Source organism: Pseudopipra pipra, chromosome 10 (genome assembly GCF_036250125.1).
Source record: "Pseudopipra pipra isolate bDixPip1 chromosome 10, bDixPip1.hap1, whole genome shotgun sequence".
Classification (NCBI taxonomy): Eukaryota; Metazoa; Chordata; class Aves; order Passeriformes; family Pipridae; genus Pseudopipra; species Pseudopipra pipra.
The window spans coordinates 12,915,185-12,932,923 of NC_087558.1; the positions used below are offsets into that span (position 1 = coordinate 12,915,185).

A 17,739-nucleotide genomic window follows, 5' to 3' on the forward strand; every position below is an offset into this window, starting at 1 on the left:
AAGGGGCAAGGACACGTTCATTTAACTCATTTATTGGCATCATAGTTTCACTTAAATTTCAACTACAAAACAGCATAGATTTTAGAGAACCACAAGAATTGCAGAAAATTTGACATTAAAAAAAAGAAAAAACTACATCACTGATAAGACATAGTTTATTGATAAAGATTTGACATCAAATTTTATTAATCCTAATGTTTCTCACATGGAAATAGATTTCCTGTATTCTTGTATAGCCAGTAGTAAGTTTGAAGGTAATGACATAGGAAAGAAACTGAAATTATGAGTGAAATTTCTTAAGTAACTCTATGGGAGACTCTCCTGGCTCAAACCTGCAAACCTGCAGCTATGTCATGACTGACCTTGCAGTGAGATCAGGAAAAAATAAAGCATTTGCCACGTGTCAGTTGACTTGCAGGAAGGTTGGATGGCATGCTTGTTTATATCATTTACCTCTACTCTAGACTGGTTGAATCTTCCAGGCCAGTCAAATTTTACCTGCCAGTAAAAGCTGCTTTCATGAAGCACTGCTAAAGCATAACTTGTTTTTGCTTGAGAGCTGGTGTTTCCTTTGACACCTCCTTCCTTACTGCTACCTGAAAAAACAGAAGACTGAGGATGGATGACATTTTGTTCAGTCTGTGGACGCTGTTGCTTCATCGGGCTATTGCCTTGAGAGCACGAATGTACTAAGTTCTGGCAACATCTGGCAACTAATTTCTTGGCCCATCACAGGGCACTCACTCTTTCAGTCATTCCAGCATAACTGTTCATGGAACCACTGTTCTATTTACCAGCAGTGGCCCATCTTGGGGGGAAAAAATAAGTAATAGGAAGTTTTCCGTAATGCTTTTTGGAAAATCGGATCAGACAGTTCACATTTCAGTCGTACAAAAAAAACCAGCTCTTCCTGGAAAAAGTTATACAGGCAGGGAAGTACAATTTGGAGCAGGACTTTCTTAAGCCAACTTCACCACTCAGGAGAGACTACATAGAACCACAGCTTTACTGTCTCTTGCTAATTCCATCTTAGTTCACATGAGTACAAGCCAAGAACACAAAAAAAAAAAGTAAAAGAAAAAAGAAAGACTTGATCAGGCCCCAAACTCATGAAAAACAGTTTTTTTACTAGCATAGTTCTGAAAAAACACTGCCAATTGCCTGCAGATTTCAAACACTGAGCATGACGTTCCCAGCTTTTTGCAGATTTCACTGCACATAGTTGCATTCCAGTTTTTGTATCCAAATCCATTCCCACAGTTACATCCTAAGTTTTATATCTAAGCACATTCCTGCAGCTACATTTTGGCTTCTTCCTCTTCTCTAGCTTCAGACCATGAAGGATTTCAGGCAATATCAATTTCTCTTTTACTTTCTTTATTTTCTTACATAAAAGATTATTTCCATCTAAGTCTCTAGACAATCTTGTTTCAGAAAGCATTAAGGAGAAAAAAAACAAACCAACAAACCAAAGGAAGGAAAAGTATCTCAATATTTAGACCACAATTTTGTATTTGTTTGTTTATAATCACAGTGCAACAAAATTTTATTTGTTTCTGTTATTAACATAAAAGCATGATTAACTAGCTTGTTTACAGAACTGCAGCAAGATCTGATAAGAATATTATTTTTTTCAGTGTCTTTAACTAGCAAAGAGTTCCAGCTCCACAGGAATCAATGAGCCTAAGATTCAAGATGAAGAAGAGAGATAAAGGCAGTGAGAACAGGCAGAATAAAGACAACACATCTGCTCAGTAGTTAAAGCTCTATTCCAAGAGGAAAATTTTGAGACAGAATAAGCTCAGCTGTAAGAAGTAACAACAGAAGATCAAAAAACTGAAAAGATGAGGGGCAGGTCAAGAAAAGAGAAGTATAAAAAAAAGCAGATAGAGATATCATGAGAAAAGGAAGACACACAGCCCCTCTACCACTTGATTCAGTGCAGATCACCTTTGAAATGCCAAAGGTCTGAGGCACCAGGCTGCTCCTCTGGGCTATTTCCCACCACTGCCATATAATGGAGGGATGGCACATCTGGGGCTTACAGCTGGATATGAATCAAACAGCTGTTGGGTTCCAACCAAATCCATGTTTCTTTGCACAGAGATGGCTACATTCACTGTTTCCATCCCATAAAAACTAGTAGAAGTTCTTATCATACAAATACATTCACAGTATTAGTTCAGCATTGGATTACAAGCACAAGAACAACAAAGGATGTCCTCAGCCTATCAGAATACAGACACATATATCAATTATGTACCACCTGGTCACAAAAATTGTTTTCATACTGGGTTAGCAATACATCGAAAACAACTGATCTGAACTCTGCTATGTTAATTCTATCCTTGTTTTTCTTAATACTTTCTGAAGCCACAGAATACAAAGGTGCATTTCTCTCTGAAACATCTGTGTCAGGAGTAAAGTTCACAGAAAACTGTCATAATTCTGAGTAAATGTCATGTCCACAGCCAAGACACAACTTCCAGCTATAAACACAGGAAGTGGTGGTGAAACATCTGACGACCGGGTGCCAAACCTGACATGTAACAAAACTGTTGCTCCTTAGTGAAGCGGGAACTGGGAGCAAGGTTTGCGTCACCATGATCTCAGCCAGGAGGCTCCAGCATTGGGAATCGGGATCAAATTGGCCCCAGTGTATGAGTCAAAGTCAAACATCTGTGGCTTCCCAAGATATTCCAACACTGCATGGCAATGCACAAAACCAGAACAGCTGCTTCAGGGTGGAGGACAACTTTTATAAATGAGCAGTCTCCCATACTCTTCATGCTCTGTAATGAGGACTCTCAGGAATGTGTTTCTTTCCTCTGCTGTGACCCCTCTCCTCCATCACCCCCCCAAAACACAGTTCAGTTTGCTAGATACAGCTTCCTGCACAGCTGCAGTGCGGGAGGAATACAGGAGATTATGGAAGAAAACTCAAGATCTGACTTAGCAACCTTTTTAAATGAGGATAATGTCACCAGCTACCCAGCCCAGCAGAAGTGAAGAGCAGCTGAACTCTGATGTCCATCATAGCATTCCCTTTAAGTGACCAGTGAAAGACTTTCTTCCAGGCTAAGGTACTTCAAGGAAGCAAATCCCAGGAACCAAACAGAACGATGAGCCAAAATCTCCTCAAAAAAGAGAATGGGTCAGTCTTAGATCTGAAGCTGCAGACATGTGCCAAGGAAACAACTTAGTCTGGACTAATCCACTACACCCACCTGACCATAAGGCCAAGCACACCATGGCCACAGACAGGGGCTGCTGGGTCTGTTCACTCTCCCAAAAGAGTAGTGATAGCCAGGGCTTCTCAAGTCAGCTCTTCAAACAACATCTAACTGCCACCAAGGACACATCCTGCCCTTAGGCTTTCGCTCAGTTATTTATCATATTCTAGCTTGCATTTTCAGACTGTGTTTCTGGAAGTGAGGAGGCTGGCATCAGTACTCATTATAAACCAGATGCTGACACACAACAAATTGGAGAAGTCAAAGGTGCTACAGATAATTAATCATTAATTATTGTTAATTCTAGAATTAACAATTAATTTATTTTAATCGAGGAAAAATCGATTAAATCGAACCTTTTGAATATACTTTCGGAAGAACAAGTACACAAAATCAACTGCTATTCAGTCTGGGACTTCTGAATATATTCATGTATTTGGACTCATGAAATGGAAATAACTGATTTTCACCACAGCAATTTTAATAGCATTACTGCTCAGGTCTTGTCCTCAACTCTTGGAAAGACACAGTTCTCTTGGTTGCACATATTCTGTGCAGAACAGCTTCTCAATGGACAGCTTGGACTTCACTGCAGATGACAGTTCCTTTCAGTCAACACTCACTACACCTTAAGGACAGCATGGAAAAAAAGGTACTATGGAAAGTGAAAAACTGGAAATAAGATGAGATGCGTAAGTGCATGATAAGAATATGGACCTGATGATTTACTGGGATGTCTCCTCCTCTATGTCAGAGCCTGTCAGGTGACAGATAGCAAAAAGGACAGTAGACATTAATCAGAGATAGACTGTAAGCTGCAAGTATGATGTAAAGGCAAACAAAAATGCAGGTTTACCACAGAAGGTGATATATTTGCTCACCTATTTGGTCTGATCTGTTTCTCCCTCTCTCCCTGCCCCCTTTCCTGAACAGCAGACCTCCCCTCCAGCATTTCAACTGCTCATTGTGTACTTCATTTGATTTCCTGCTTCTATAGTGAGTATAAAAATCTATCTAGAAGAACCTTAATCAAAATGCTAACAAGGAATACAGTTGGTACATGTATAATGGCATCAGACAACCACAGGCTAAAAAAGAAACTTGACATATTGAGGGACAAAGAAGCCATACACTGAACAATAAGGCCTAATAACTTTGGATAACAGCATGGACAGATAGAAGAGTTTTACAACTTATGTGTCATAACCATTAATACGGTCTGAAGAAAGAACACTGTTGCAGCCTGTCATAGAGCCCATTGAAGTCCTGGTTTGGCACTGCAGAGATTTTTCCCTGCTGGCACAGAGTCCCTCTATACTGAGGGATGATGAACACTCCCTGACATGCTAAGATAAAATTCCTCATTCATGCTACTACTCCTTACATTATTAATGCTTCAGTCATTGCCACAAAACATTTTATCGATAGCTTGGAAAAACGTCTACGTGCCCTACATGAACAGTAGGGCTTTTAATCAGAAATGGGAACCTCTACCCTGAAATCCTAGAAATTTTCAGTGAGTTTGGTGGATTGAAATATGGAAATGCATTTCCTGAACAGAAGATTATCATGTTGATGAATAAGCCAAGGTCCATAGCAAGTGCTATCTGCATTTCAAATTTCCCCAGAGAAACAAGAATCAAGTCCTCCATATTTGAAGGGCCATTCTTCTACTCCTCCCAAGTCAGATTTCTCCTCTTACAAAATTATCAAATGAAATAAAGCAAGGGTATTTACTGAATTCATAGAATCATTAAAGCAAAGGTCTGCCTGTAGGTACTACTTTTTAAGGTTGTTTTCACCTAAAAAGTTTAGTTTCTCCTCAATAATTCCCATGGTCTTTGATATAACAAAGAAACAGGACAAATCCTTTTAAGACTCATGCTTCTCTCTTGGTTTGCTCTTTACTGCTTTACTACATATGGTTCAAGTAATGAACACGATAAACAAATCAGTCCTCCAAAAGGAACAGGTTTTATTGCCCTTAATATCCGTGGTTGGAAGTCAAACTGATTACCACTAAACTTGCACCAGCACTGAATGTATCACACACAGTCTGTAAGGACCTCTGTGCTACAGGCTGGCCCTAAATTCCCAAGCTTTTTCTCTCATTGCTCTTTTGCACTGAATTGCCAGAAATGCCTAACAGTGTTCTTTTCCCAATAGTTTTGCCTAATATTTTTTTCTTAAGCTTGTTTTTATCCCAGGAGAGCTTGATAGCAAGCCTAAGCAGGAAATTAGCAACGCTTTTCCTCCACAAAGAGTCTGAGCAGCAGGGTTTTCTTCAACTTTCAACTGGAGTGTTTTGCTCATCATGAGACAGCTGTTAACAAGATGGGGACACAACGGTGACCATGAAAACTTCACAGACAAGAACCTGATTACACTGAAAGTCGATAAGAACACAACACATCACAATACATGTCCTGCACAACTTGGACCAGAGATTCCAACATCCAAGAAGGAGTCAAAACCTTTTTATGAGGCCTTACCATCAGATAAGGAAGTAGGATTATAGTATCAAGGCGTTGCAACAAAAAACGGGCAGCAGAAACAAGCTCAAGAAACTGATGGTGCTGTGCAGAAACCTCTTGTGCTGAAAATTTGCAAACATCACAGAACTGCTTTAATCTTTTAAATCTCAGCAATAATACAGAATCTTGAACACAGAAGCAGCAGATGGAATGAAGGATTTCAACATCTGAAAAGTCAAATATGTAGTAAGGTCAGGAAGTGGAGCCATAAATATAACCATCAAGTTAACCAACTGCAAAAGATACAAGATAGGACATCTAAAGACTACACTCTACTACTCCCATGATCTGGAGTTACTAGTCAGGGGCTAGAGTTATGTCAACTTTTCTTTTAAAAGCTGTAAGTAAGAACAACCTGAAGAAGAGTGAAGATATTAATCCCAGATTTGGAAAGTTGTACCTCAACTGCAGCCAATGCAGAAAGAATAAATATCACCAGATACCCCCAATATAGGATTATGAGGATCAATAGGCTCAGCATTGGTACAGCAAGACTTAACCTGCACAGAAAACCTTGTGGAAAGTAGAGGCAAGCAGAGGTCAGAGTACTGTGTAATTAAACAGAAAGATACAATCTTCATATGAATCTTGTGTTTGTCTTGATTTCAAAAAAGGTAATATCTGTCCCCTTCCTTTCGTAATTTCCTCAGTTGCTAACTCATACCTTATCCCACGGAAGGAGGAGCACTGCTGTGTCCAAACCACCATAAGCTGGCAAAGCTTTTGTAATCAGAGCTTGCCATGTTCCAGAGGAGCCAAGGACCATTCGCTCTCTACGATCCAGTTATACCAGATGGACCTTCTTTACCAAAACCTGAGGAAAGCTTCAGATTTGCTATGAGGACTTGAGTCCTCAGCAAGCATTTATCCTTTTTGTCCATTTCAGAAGCTGAATATTTTGGTAATACACTTTCACCAAAGCAGAACGCTCTATTTGATAGTCAGAGGGGAGGCTGCAGCTTTGCTGTAATAGACAAATTCTGAACCTGAATTCTGTATTTAGCTCTCAGGTGAATACACGTACATCTATCTCACACTCAGTTACCATTAGTGCATTCTACATGTAAATTAATAGTTTTATTGTTCCCTCATATAGCAAAAAAGCAGTCTGTTTGCCTGTTATGCCTTTGCACTGAAGCAGTCAGTCAAATCAATCCAATCTCAAACCAAGAGAGTGCACAAGCACTACAGTAGGAGAATACAGAAATACAGTGTACTGGTGTTTTCCTCAAATTTACTGGTTTCACATTTGGAAAGGCCAGTCTCTTTTCCTCATCATTCCTCTCAAATGATAATGGGTGACCCATTAAAAAAATAAGTATTTGGAACTTTATAACATAAAAACTACAAAATGCATATGTTACACCCACAGTTCTGGAAAAGGTTTAAATGTTCTTTGAATACATTTAGTATCTTTTCTCCCACTACTTTTAGTCATCAAGAGATTTTAAAGAACCTGGGATTTCATTCATTTATCAAAGCTAATCGCAGGTAAGCTGTTTTTCAACCAAACAGAAGCTTACATATCTTTTAATAAATACATATTAAAGGCTTTTCATCTCAAATCAACTGCAAATATTTTCAAACAAGGTTTTGCAAGATTGATGCTGACAATATAGTAGATACTTTGCAATAGCAAGCACATTTAATGTTTCACCTTGTCATTTTTCATCATACTTTTTGAGATAAATCAAGTAGGATAGAATAAACAGGACCAAATGAGACATTTCACAAAATAAAGTACTTCAGGAAGTTAAATGACTAATTTTAAAAATCATTCTCTACAGATTCTTCTGGACAATAATCCTGTACAAGTGTGTAGTCCTTTTAACCAGACATCACTTTAGCAACACACAAAGTCAGCCAGAAGCTGCATCCTCAATGAAACATCAGATTCCTCAGTCATCTTAAACAGTTTTTATCCTCAATGACAACCCTGTCTGGCAAAGCCAATGCAATTGTTCTATTGTTGTAGTGTGCCTTATCTGATTAAATACTGGTATCTACACAGAGATACCCCAGTTAGTCATCTAAAGCACCTTTAGAAATGACAGAGTAGAAACACGTGATTTCCAGGGTGCAGTTCACCTTATCCTGACACATATGGCTAAAACAAATCAAGAGGCATTTGGGATCAAATCTTAATGGAGATTATTAGTTGTAAAGAGCCTAAGCCTAAGATCTGCCTTAAGAGGAGGGATGGCCACACAGCAGATGAGATGAACTCTGCTTTTCCTGTTTAAGGAAGTTAAGAAAGAAGGGGCCTATGTCATTATTTACTGAACACTTCATACAGACAGGAACTCAAATTTACATGAATGGTACAAGTCTAGGAAAGACAACACATAACCTACATTTCCAGGTGAGCAGTTGAGTCTTTATAGTGCCTTTTGCTGTGTCAGTTAAGATCACAAAGCCCAACATTGCTCCACCCACATTATTTTTCTTCACCCACCTAGTTGTTACTTGGGTTGTCTTAAACCTAAAGTAAATTAACAACAGCATGTTATATAAAACCAGTGATATTGTAATAACACCACATGTTCTTTACATTGAAGTTCACCACAAGAATCCATTCATATGCTGAGTCTGATTACTTTCACAAGTACAACAAACAAACAAAACACAAGCTGTACCTTTCTATCTAAACAATTAGCAACATTCAGACACCCATTACTGCCCACTGAGCAGGAAGGGAGTCACTGGAGAGCTGGAGTCTAGGAAGGCATCGGAGAGCAGGACAGGACTTCCAGCACGGACTCACGATGGCCATGACCGCTGTGCCAAGCAGAGACCACCAGACAGGGACAGAAAAGTCTCAGTGCCTCCCTGGGTAGAGTCCACAGAGCAGAAAACCAAACCCCATCTCCCAGAATAAATTCCACACCTCTTTTCTGACAGGCAGAAGGGATAACATTCATGGTCAAAAGTCTGACTCCAAATACGACACGTTCTTCCTTTGTACCAAAGGTTTGAATTTTATTCAAATTTCCTTCTAGAACATGCCATTCTAAATATCAGTACACTAAAATCTGCTACGTGATCTGCAGCATTACGTAAGTTATACATATTTTTAAAAATAACGACAAGATAACTAATAATTGAAGACTAGGATATTTAAAATGCATAGAAATGTTGAGTGTGTTTGATATCCACGTGTTCCTACTTAAATTAACATCTGGTACACAGAAAGATGGAAATATGAAATTGTCTTGCATAGAATATGTTTTTAAAATTTTATCAGACAGAAGACATTTCAGTACACATGGCTTCTCCAATTTCTCTTTGTATTATATCCAGCTTAGAAACGTCAAAATCACATCATGCAACCTCTCACTAGCTCTGCCTTATGTTTATTCATACAAAACTGCCAGTAGAAGTATTCCTTCAATGACTGTTACTGAAGGCAGATCACAAATTCATGAAATGAAAAAGGTAGTTTGTGCACTGACTGTTAGACTCCCAACTGAAACCACAATACAACTATTTAAATGCCCATTACTATTGCCATATGAACTATAAAAATTATTCAAGAGTATTGTGCCTGAATACCATAAAGTCTTAGAATATCAAACAGAAAGTTCAGAATCAGCAAGCCCGATTCACAGAAAGGCTCATGCCACACGAGTAAGTTTGCCAGCCATCTGACAGGCGTTTTCTCTGCTCAAAACCTCCTCTCATTCATAAAACCCCTAAGAAACTACTTTGCAACAAATTATTTTCTCAGTCTATCCTTGTGCCTTGTCAGTTTGAAGATGTATAAAGGCCATCACCCCATAAATTAGATTTCTCCTTCACAAAGGCATGAGTTCTTTGCAGCGCATCAAAGCAACACAACTGATCTACCCAGGTCTGAGGCCTGGCTGCTTTTAAAATTCACAGAGTAAATGTTAACCATAAAGTCATTATTCTGCCACATACACAAAGAATCCTCTTGAAGAGATTACCAGCAAGGCAAAGCAATGTTTCACTCTACTGGACTGTTTAAAACTGTTTACTTTACGATCATAATAATATCTACTATTTCTCTAGTTCTTGATCTTTTGGTCATATGAAAAAGTGGCAACAAAATCAGGATTTACACTGTCACACAGAAAAGTATGGAAAACTCGTGCATGTGTTAAAACGACATTACAGTCCACACACTAATCTGCATTTCCTCCTCAAGGTCTTCCATTGCAGACAGCTACTTTTTAGTTACAAATCTGCCACCAGCAAAAAGTAAAGCACCTTAAATCATTACCTAAACTCACAGGAATACCTAAACCCCAAACAAACAGCACAGTATCTGCTCAAAAAGATCACAAACGCATTTACACCGTTTAAACTTCTATACATGTTCTTAAACTGAAATCTGCATGTACAAGTGAGAGGCAAAAAAACCCCACACCACAACTAAATTACTCAGAATTTATTCTTCTGTTTCCTGCACACGTAAACATGACACTTCTATATTTGCATCTCCTTGAGATACTAAACTAATTGATTCAGGCAGCAAGACCTGCATCAAGACTGAGGCAATGGGTTCCTGGCTCTAAGAACAGTAACTTCAGTAGAAACATTCCTGTAGTCAATGAAAATTAGGTATTTTCTTTTCCTTTTTCTCCCCAAATGGGTTATCAGGACAGAGTTTGCTTTGGGAAATTTTTAGAATTATTTCTAAATAATTTAAGTCACATTGTTCACTGCACGAAGTAAGAAGAGGAAAAATGCTGACTAAATAATGTAGCTCTGAGTACAAGGTTGTCAAGAAGCTAAGCCTGAAAAAAGATCACAGGACACTGCTGACATAGCTGAAATCAGCACATTTGCTATTCAGAGGCCAACAGTTTCACAAATGTGCACAGGAAAAAAGTAAAGCCACCCAAAGCCCACCTAACCCAAGACACAGATTTCTATTTTATAGTTGCCACCTCCCTAGTGAATATTCTATTTACCAACCTCTTTCCAGAGATTTTAACAGATATTCCTCCCCTGCCCCCCCCCAAAATACAAAACTATCTGTAACTTCAGTTCTTAATGCAATTACACGAGATGTGCTTAGCTAACATAAATGAGACACTCCAGGCTAAAGAACTAAACCTCTTCAAATCTATATTTAAAACCTGAATGACTGTAAGGACTCGTGTAATTACAGTTCCACTGCTCACACATAAATACGCTGCCCTTCTAATTCTGCAAGTACTCATTAAAGATCAGTTGCACAGGCTTAATTAACATTAGTTCTTCAGCAACTGCCCTGCTGCTGTGCTAGAGCAACACTATGATAACTTGCAGATTTTGTTATTACTTCCACTGTAAGTTCCCTTCTCAGTGTGGGGTTTTTTTTAAAGATTCCAAGACAAAAATGAAAAAAAAAAAAAGGAAATTAACATCTTGAGTTCCTATTAGCAATTTGAGATATAGCAAAGATTTTTCAGTTTGCTGTTACTTAATGTAAATCATAATCAAACAACAAAGAAACGGAATCACCATCAAACCCCCTATACTTTGTAATTCATAATTGTAACAGTCAACTTTTATTATTATAATTAAAAACACTTAGGTTCACTAACCAAATGAAGATGACCTGATTTCAGGACACCTCTAATCTCCATTAGGAAGGACTGCAACAACTTACTGTTAAAGCCTTTTCAGATTTAAAGGGTTTCAGCGTGAGAGATTTTTAAGACGTATTTGAGAGGGATCTTGGACAAACCTTTTTTATTCTTGAATGATTTCCCTAGCAGAAAATGCTCTGACGTTGCACACTATGTTCAAATACACCCCCCTTTCTTTAGGTCAATCATTTTCTTAATGTACATTTGAAAGGCATAGTTACAGATTTAAAAAGAAATAAATCCTTAGAAATCTAGAATCAATCAGTTTAACTAACTCCATCAGAAGGGAGTCCAGTCCCAGCAGTAGGGACAGGGATGTTGTACACGTGTAACTTCCCAGCACCCTGCCAAGATTGTCCTCCATGTCACTCACTTCAGCTACAAAAAGTGCAGTTCTATGGTCACAAACTGGAAACTATAAACATTAACACCACCACACAAACATGAAAAATGCTAAATGCAAACTTAAACGTTTGGCAGCTTTCTCTTCTGACTTACTGTATCTTTTTTCCTATTCTTCTGCAATACTTTCCACCCTGCCCTGCCAAATAAGTTACAAATTTGCTTCTCAGTCCCAAACACCAAGGACAGAAAGCACAGACTAAACATTTCTTTGAAAATTTATTCTAAAACAGCTAGGTAAGTCTGAGCAAAACAAGCAGATTTTGTATGCAGAGTTCTTGGTCACATAATTCTTCACATTTGAAATGTGGCTGAGTTTGCCCACAGCAGCCCCAGTGATTTCAACTCAGCCACAACCCCACAGATGAGCTGTGCTATAAACCCAGACCAAACCCGAGGGGTTTGTTGCCACTCCCAGCAGGTTGGGAAGCAGCTGCCCTGCAGCACCTTCCCACTGGAACCCAACACTGAAGGGACAACTTTACTGATGTTCTTATTTCTACATTTCTTCAGAAAGTAATAATCAGACCAAAGTATACGTGTTAGACACTTAGGATAATTTTCTGAGTGCAGAATACAACCTATTCCAAAGAAGTTAAATAAGTCACTTGCTTATATTACTCATATTTTAAGTGACAAAACGTTTCTTGTTACCTGGGAAACAGCTGTGTAGTGACTTACCTCTGATTACACAGCACCAAAGAGGAGAGAAAAAACCCACATCATACACCCAGAAAGCCATAAAATGGCACAAGTGGCCCGTTCAGCCTCATCCCCTGCATAAGCACAAGGTGCCCCTCAGCTGGCCCCATTCAGACAGACCAGAAGCAAAGCCACAGAAGAAGAAAACCAGCACATACCAGGGAACTCCAGTGACGAGCCAGTCTTACACCATAGACTGCCCACCCAAAGCAACACTCTAGCTCAGATTAAATGGAAGACTTCTCAGATGAGTCCCTTTGAAGGGAATACACTATAACCACCAGTTCTACTCAGATACTATCCACGGATACTTTTACTTAGAATGGTAATTGGCAACAGTTTCATTTATATTCTTTCATCTACCTCATTCACCCATCATCTGTTCTGCAGCTGGGGTCTCAGGAAGCAAACAGGAATTTAAATACAAAAAAAAATTTAAACTTCAGCAACAATGACAGATAAGGGCAAAGAAATTATCTCAAAAACGTTCATCTTTTTCCTGATACATTTTTAAAAACTGGATCAGACCAAAGGTTTTTGTAGAGAGTTCTACCATTGCACACATTGCAAGCTTTTTCTATTATTTGTTGTTTATCAAGACTGTTAACTGCTACTTACAATAGCTGTTATTTCCACATCACTTAAAATTGCTTCTCCTTTCTAATAATTTAGCTGCAGACTGATTCATGTGGTTAACAGTGCCTACCTCACTCATTGAGAGAAAATGTTCTTTAGTTACAAGGAAAAACGAAACAGCAATGTAAAAGCCTGTTCCATTAAACTCTGAAACTCAAACTCTCATTGTTTAAAGGAGAAAGAATTGTTTCACAAGACTATTTGCATATCAAAAACTACTCTAGGAATTCCTGATTATATACACAGAACATGCCAGCACAGATCAGTTCTTACTACTCAAGGACTGCCCCTCCCCAGGCAACTTCTTCATTTGATGGGAAGTCACCACACACTGTTGCAGAACTGCAAATGCATTTCCTTGCTAGATCTTTGGCCTGTTCATATTTTAAGAGAGGCCATTATTAACTAATCACGTATCAACAGGCACAACCCCCTCTCCCTTCAGATGCGTTTCAGGCAAGGAAACAGACCTTTGTTTCTATGATTCAGGGCCCAACTAAATCTCAAAGCCAAAAGAGATGAACATGAACTCCACAAGAAACAGGTAAGCAAGAAAGCCATGTGTCTGAAGCTGTCTGTAGTAGCATGTTTGAAAATATTTAAACAGTTCCCCATGAAAACAGAGATTTGGTGACTCAGGAACTCTGATTCACCCATGTCCTCCCAGATCTGTCCACGACCATAAGAAAGTAACCTCTGTGACATTTCTCTACACCATATGCCTCCCAACAGGTTTATTTAACTGCTCCAACAGGTACAGTGATGGGAAGGAGGGAGGCTACACCCTCCTGCTCAGCAAAGTCAGGAGAAAGCTGCAGCTCTGCTTTGCTACAGGGAACATAGCACAGGAAGGTGCTTTATGTCCATGCTACTCCCTGCAAGAGTGAAGGACTTTGTCACGACCTTGCTCTACATCAGTGTCTCCAACATCCCTCAACAAAACCAGAGCAGTAACCTTCATTCAGAAGGCTTCTGGTGTTTTGGTTGGGCAATTCACAGGAACACTAAAAATGATCGAAATTATAATAGCAAATATTAATGACTAATAATGAGAGATATAAACGTTTTTTCAGAAATACTATAGGACTTTTTCTTCATGATTTTAACCACTTCCTATCAGTTAAAGGCTGGAAGGATGTTTTGCTGGCAACAAGTGATGGCACCACAAGGTTTTCTGCAATTTCTTCAAGGGTAGTAGTATCAGAGACTGAGGGAAAGACCATGAAGTACTAAAGGATCCTGAAGACAAAGTTTCTTTCCTTGAAGGAAAGGAATCAAGAGGGGCAAAAGGAGAATGATACAAAGTGAATTCAAATGAACTTGTATGTCTTAACCTGAATAAACAGCAGCACACTTCTGCTCACAAATTTTAGTCACAATTTCTTGTTTTCTCTAATGTATTTAATACTTTAGCAAGTATCAGTAACCAAAAAAATGCAATTAGTTCTGTGGTTAAATTAAGTCAATCTACAACTACATTGTCACCAAACAGGATGGACTGATTAAATACAGTCGTGACAGACAGTACACACACTAGCAAGCATGTCCAACTTAGGGCAAAGTTTTGTGGAGCAGCTGAGCTGCCTGTTGCCCTAGGGGAGGTCTCACTCCTTGCTGCCTTCCTCTAGCCTTGCTTCTGGCAGTGAAGTTTCCTCTCTCTCCCCCCTATAAGCTTTAGCAGGTTTCACACCCCTTGCAGTGCTGACTCAATGCACCAACCTGGCAGAGAACCAACCAGTCTCTTCTGCCAGAACACCCAGCTCATTGAAGGATCCAACAATACATGTCACAGTCACCAAAAAACCCATGGCAGAAACAGCCAGCAACCAGCTGGCAGCAGGGACAGGAGCAAAGGAGGGAAGAACAGGAACTCCAACTTCTGCCAAGCATAAACCATTCAACCCTTCTTCTCCAACTTCCTCCACATCCCAGAACCATGCGATTGGTAAAGCTGATACAAAAAAGGAGGCGTGAACACACAGCCAGAGAGCAGAGGAAGGGCAGGAGTATTTCCCTCAACAAGCAGAGCTCATCCAGGCTGTGTCAACCACAGAGCCACAGGCACTCCAAACATGGGCTCAGCATGGGACAGGAGGGGCACAGCAGTGACACATCATGTCATGGAGCTGTTTGTGTCTCCACCAACGAGCAGGGAGGGTGGTAGGTGTATGGAGGCACAGACCAGCCACACATCCCTTAGAGAGGCACAACTATGTTGAGTAGATACAATGGTGTAAAATATATAGAGAGATAATGGATAAAAACATAGGGGAAGATGAAGGGGAAAGCTGCCCGACATAAGCAGAAGTAACCCTACAGCAATGACAGGCAACTGGTCACTGGAGTGGGGAAAAAACAAGAGTCTGTGCCTTGGTGTGACAACAGGAAGTGAGATTATACGAGTTTGTTTTGTACTGGCACCCCAACAGTGGGCACAGCGAGTACGGACCGTGCAGCAGGAGACACGGGGGACTGAAGCACGAACACAGCCCTGGAGAAGCGGAGATGGACCACCAAGAGAGTCCACGCTCCCGAGCCCGAGCTGGCATTGCTGTGGATGATGAGCACCAGCTGCCTGGCACTCCTCACCCATCTCTTCAGAGGGGGTGACCCCAGCAGCGATCACCGCGCACTCTGCCACCTCCACGCGAGCCCCGGACCCGCACACTGCCCACCCAGTCTCACGTACCACACACGCTGCCCCTTTCCCTCGCACTTCCCGCGTCCCCCTCCTCCTCAGAGCCCCCCACAACCCGGCAGGACCCACCACAGCCCCGCCCGCCGCTCTCCCCGGAGCCGGCTGCCCATACCTGTCCCCCCCAGGCCCCCACGGCCCCCGCCCCGGCAGCCCCTGCCCGCCCCGCGCACACCCGGCCCCGCTTCCTGTCCCCCGGCACGACCCCGGCGCGGCCCCTTCCCGGCGGTACCTGAAACGCGGCGAGTCCTTCAGGCACTCCTCGAAGTCCACGGTCACCTTCATGCTGCCGGGGCGCCGCTGCCTCCGCTGCTGCGGCTGCTGGCGGTGGTGTCGCGGAGAGCCCGGGGCGAGGCGAGGCCGGGCCGGGGCCGGCGGGCGGTGCTGGGGGCGGGGGCAGTGCCGAGGCGGGGGCGGGTAGAGACCTCCGAGCACCGCCCCCGCCCCGCCGCGACTGACGGCCCGGGCAGCCAGCGGGGACCGCCCGCCGGGGCGGGGGCGCACGGGCCAATCGCAAGGCGGGAGAGGCGGGCACAACGGGAAGAGTGCCCAATCAGCGCGGCCACACAGAGGAGGCAGCCAACCGCCGGCCCCGCAGGGATTGAGTGAGAAGAGTGACAGCCGGTCCTGCCAATGGGAGCGCGGCCGCCGGCCTCTCGCGCCAATGGGAGGGTGCATGGCCGCGGCCGCCCGGAACAGAGGCTTCGGGCCCGGTCGGCGCTGCCGGGGCGGGACGGGCCGTGCTCGGTCTGTGCCTGCGGGATATGTTACATTAAAGCTCCTTATTAAACAGGGGAACCCCTCCCCTGGGGAGCGACAGCTGTGCTGGAAGGCCCGGCCCGGCGCCCGTCTGAGCAGGTGATGCCGGGGGGCGAGCAGGGCCCGCGGTGCCGCGGCCGGCGGGGCGGGCACTGCGGCGGGAGCGCGCACGGGCCGGCACACACGGACTAACACGGGGGTTCAGACAAGGGCACACACAGGGGCACACAGGGCCAGTCCCTGCTGAGGGTGTCACCGTGCAGAAGCCCCGGCTCTCCGTGCTCTCCGGCGTGATGCACTTCTACACCGTGGTAATCACTGCGGAGTTGTGTTACCAGGAGGAGACTCGAAAGTGTCTTTAAAGGAGAAACGCAGACCGCAGGTGTTCCTGTCAAAGACTATCAAGTGTTTGTGTGTTCGTGTTTGCCCGATAATACTCTTTGAAGGGCCGTATCACAGAGTGAAAAAGGACCATGTCGGTCCTCTGGCAGTTTGCAGTGAAGGACTGCAAAAACATTGTAGATTTCTGATCCCTTAAGAGAATGCAGAAAAGATCTTTAGCCAGTTTGGCACTGCTTACTGTTCCCAGATGTAAAACTAACAAGCAAAGGAGCTCCAGCCATGCTGCTCATCCCCAAAGGAGGGACAGACAAGTACGACTTACTGTTCAGGTTAGACCTGGCACAGATGAAGCAGTCACACGTCCCAGGCTCCATCCTGCAGGCACAGGGGCGCCGTGCTGGGAAGCTGATGTGCTTCACACTTGGCTCCTCCAGGAGTTTGAGGAGCTGCCATAGCTGCTTCCAGCGAGCCCACTTATCCCCTGCAGCCCTCACACCTTCCATTGCCCCAGCACCTGCACCACGTTTCACCTCTTTTTCCTGTTCTCCCCATTCTCTCACCTCTGACATCCTTTTGGTGTCACAAGGAGAAACAGTCAGCATGGAAGGATGGAGGGGAACATAAGACTTCTTTTGTTTCCAAGAGGGTGAATGCCTCCAATACCCTTACTGTTGCTCCCTCAGTTCAGGTGTCCTTTCACAGAAGCAAAGGGACACTTTGTGGTTCATTCAGTTGTGGTTTAGGGTGTCAAGGTTTTTTCCTAAGACTGGTGAAATGTCAGAACCAAACTCCAAGTTACACAGATGTAACAACCGTATGTTTTTGTGAGCTATCTC

General features: G+C 42.4%; 1 protein-coding gene across 11 annotated transcripts in view; it reads right to left on the reverse strand.

Annotated features, from left to right (window-relative positions):
* Positions 1-16,273, reverse strand: part of ACAP2 (ArfGAP with coiled-coil, ankyrin repeat and PH domains 2) — a 60,338-nt gene extending 44,065 nt beyond the window's left edge. For 2 of the 11 annotated variants that reach the window (XM_064666294.1, XM_064666299.1), the window contains exon 1: positions 16,035-16,269. In XM_064666294.1, coding sequence (XP_064522364.1) covers positions 16,035-16,087 — 53 coding nt within the window. In that variant the 5' untranslated portion in view covers positions 16,088-16,269. Of the gene's footprint in view, positions 1-498; positions 597-16,034 lie in introns of all 11 variants that reach the window. The other 9 variants (XM_064666300.1, XM_064666295.1, XM_064666303.1 and 6 more) reach the window with 8 other exon arrangements.
* Positions 16,274-17,739: the final 1,466 nt, after the last annotated feature.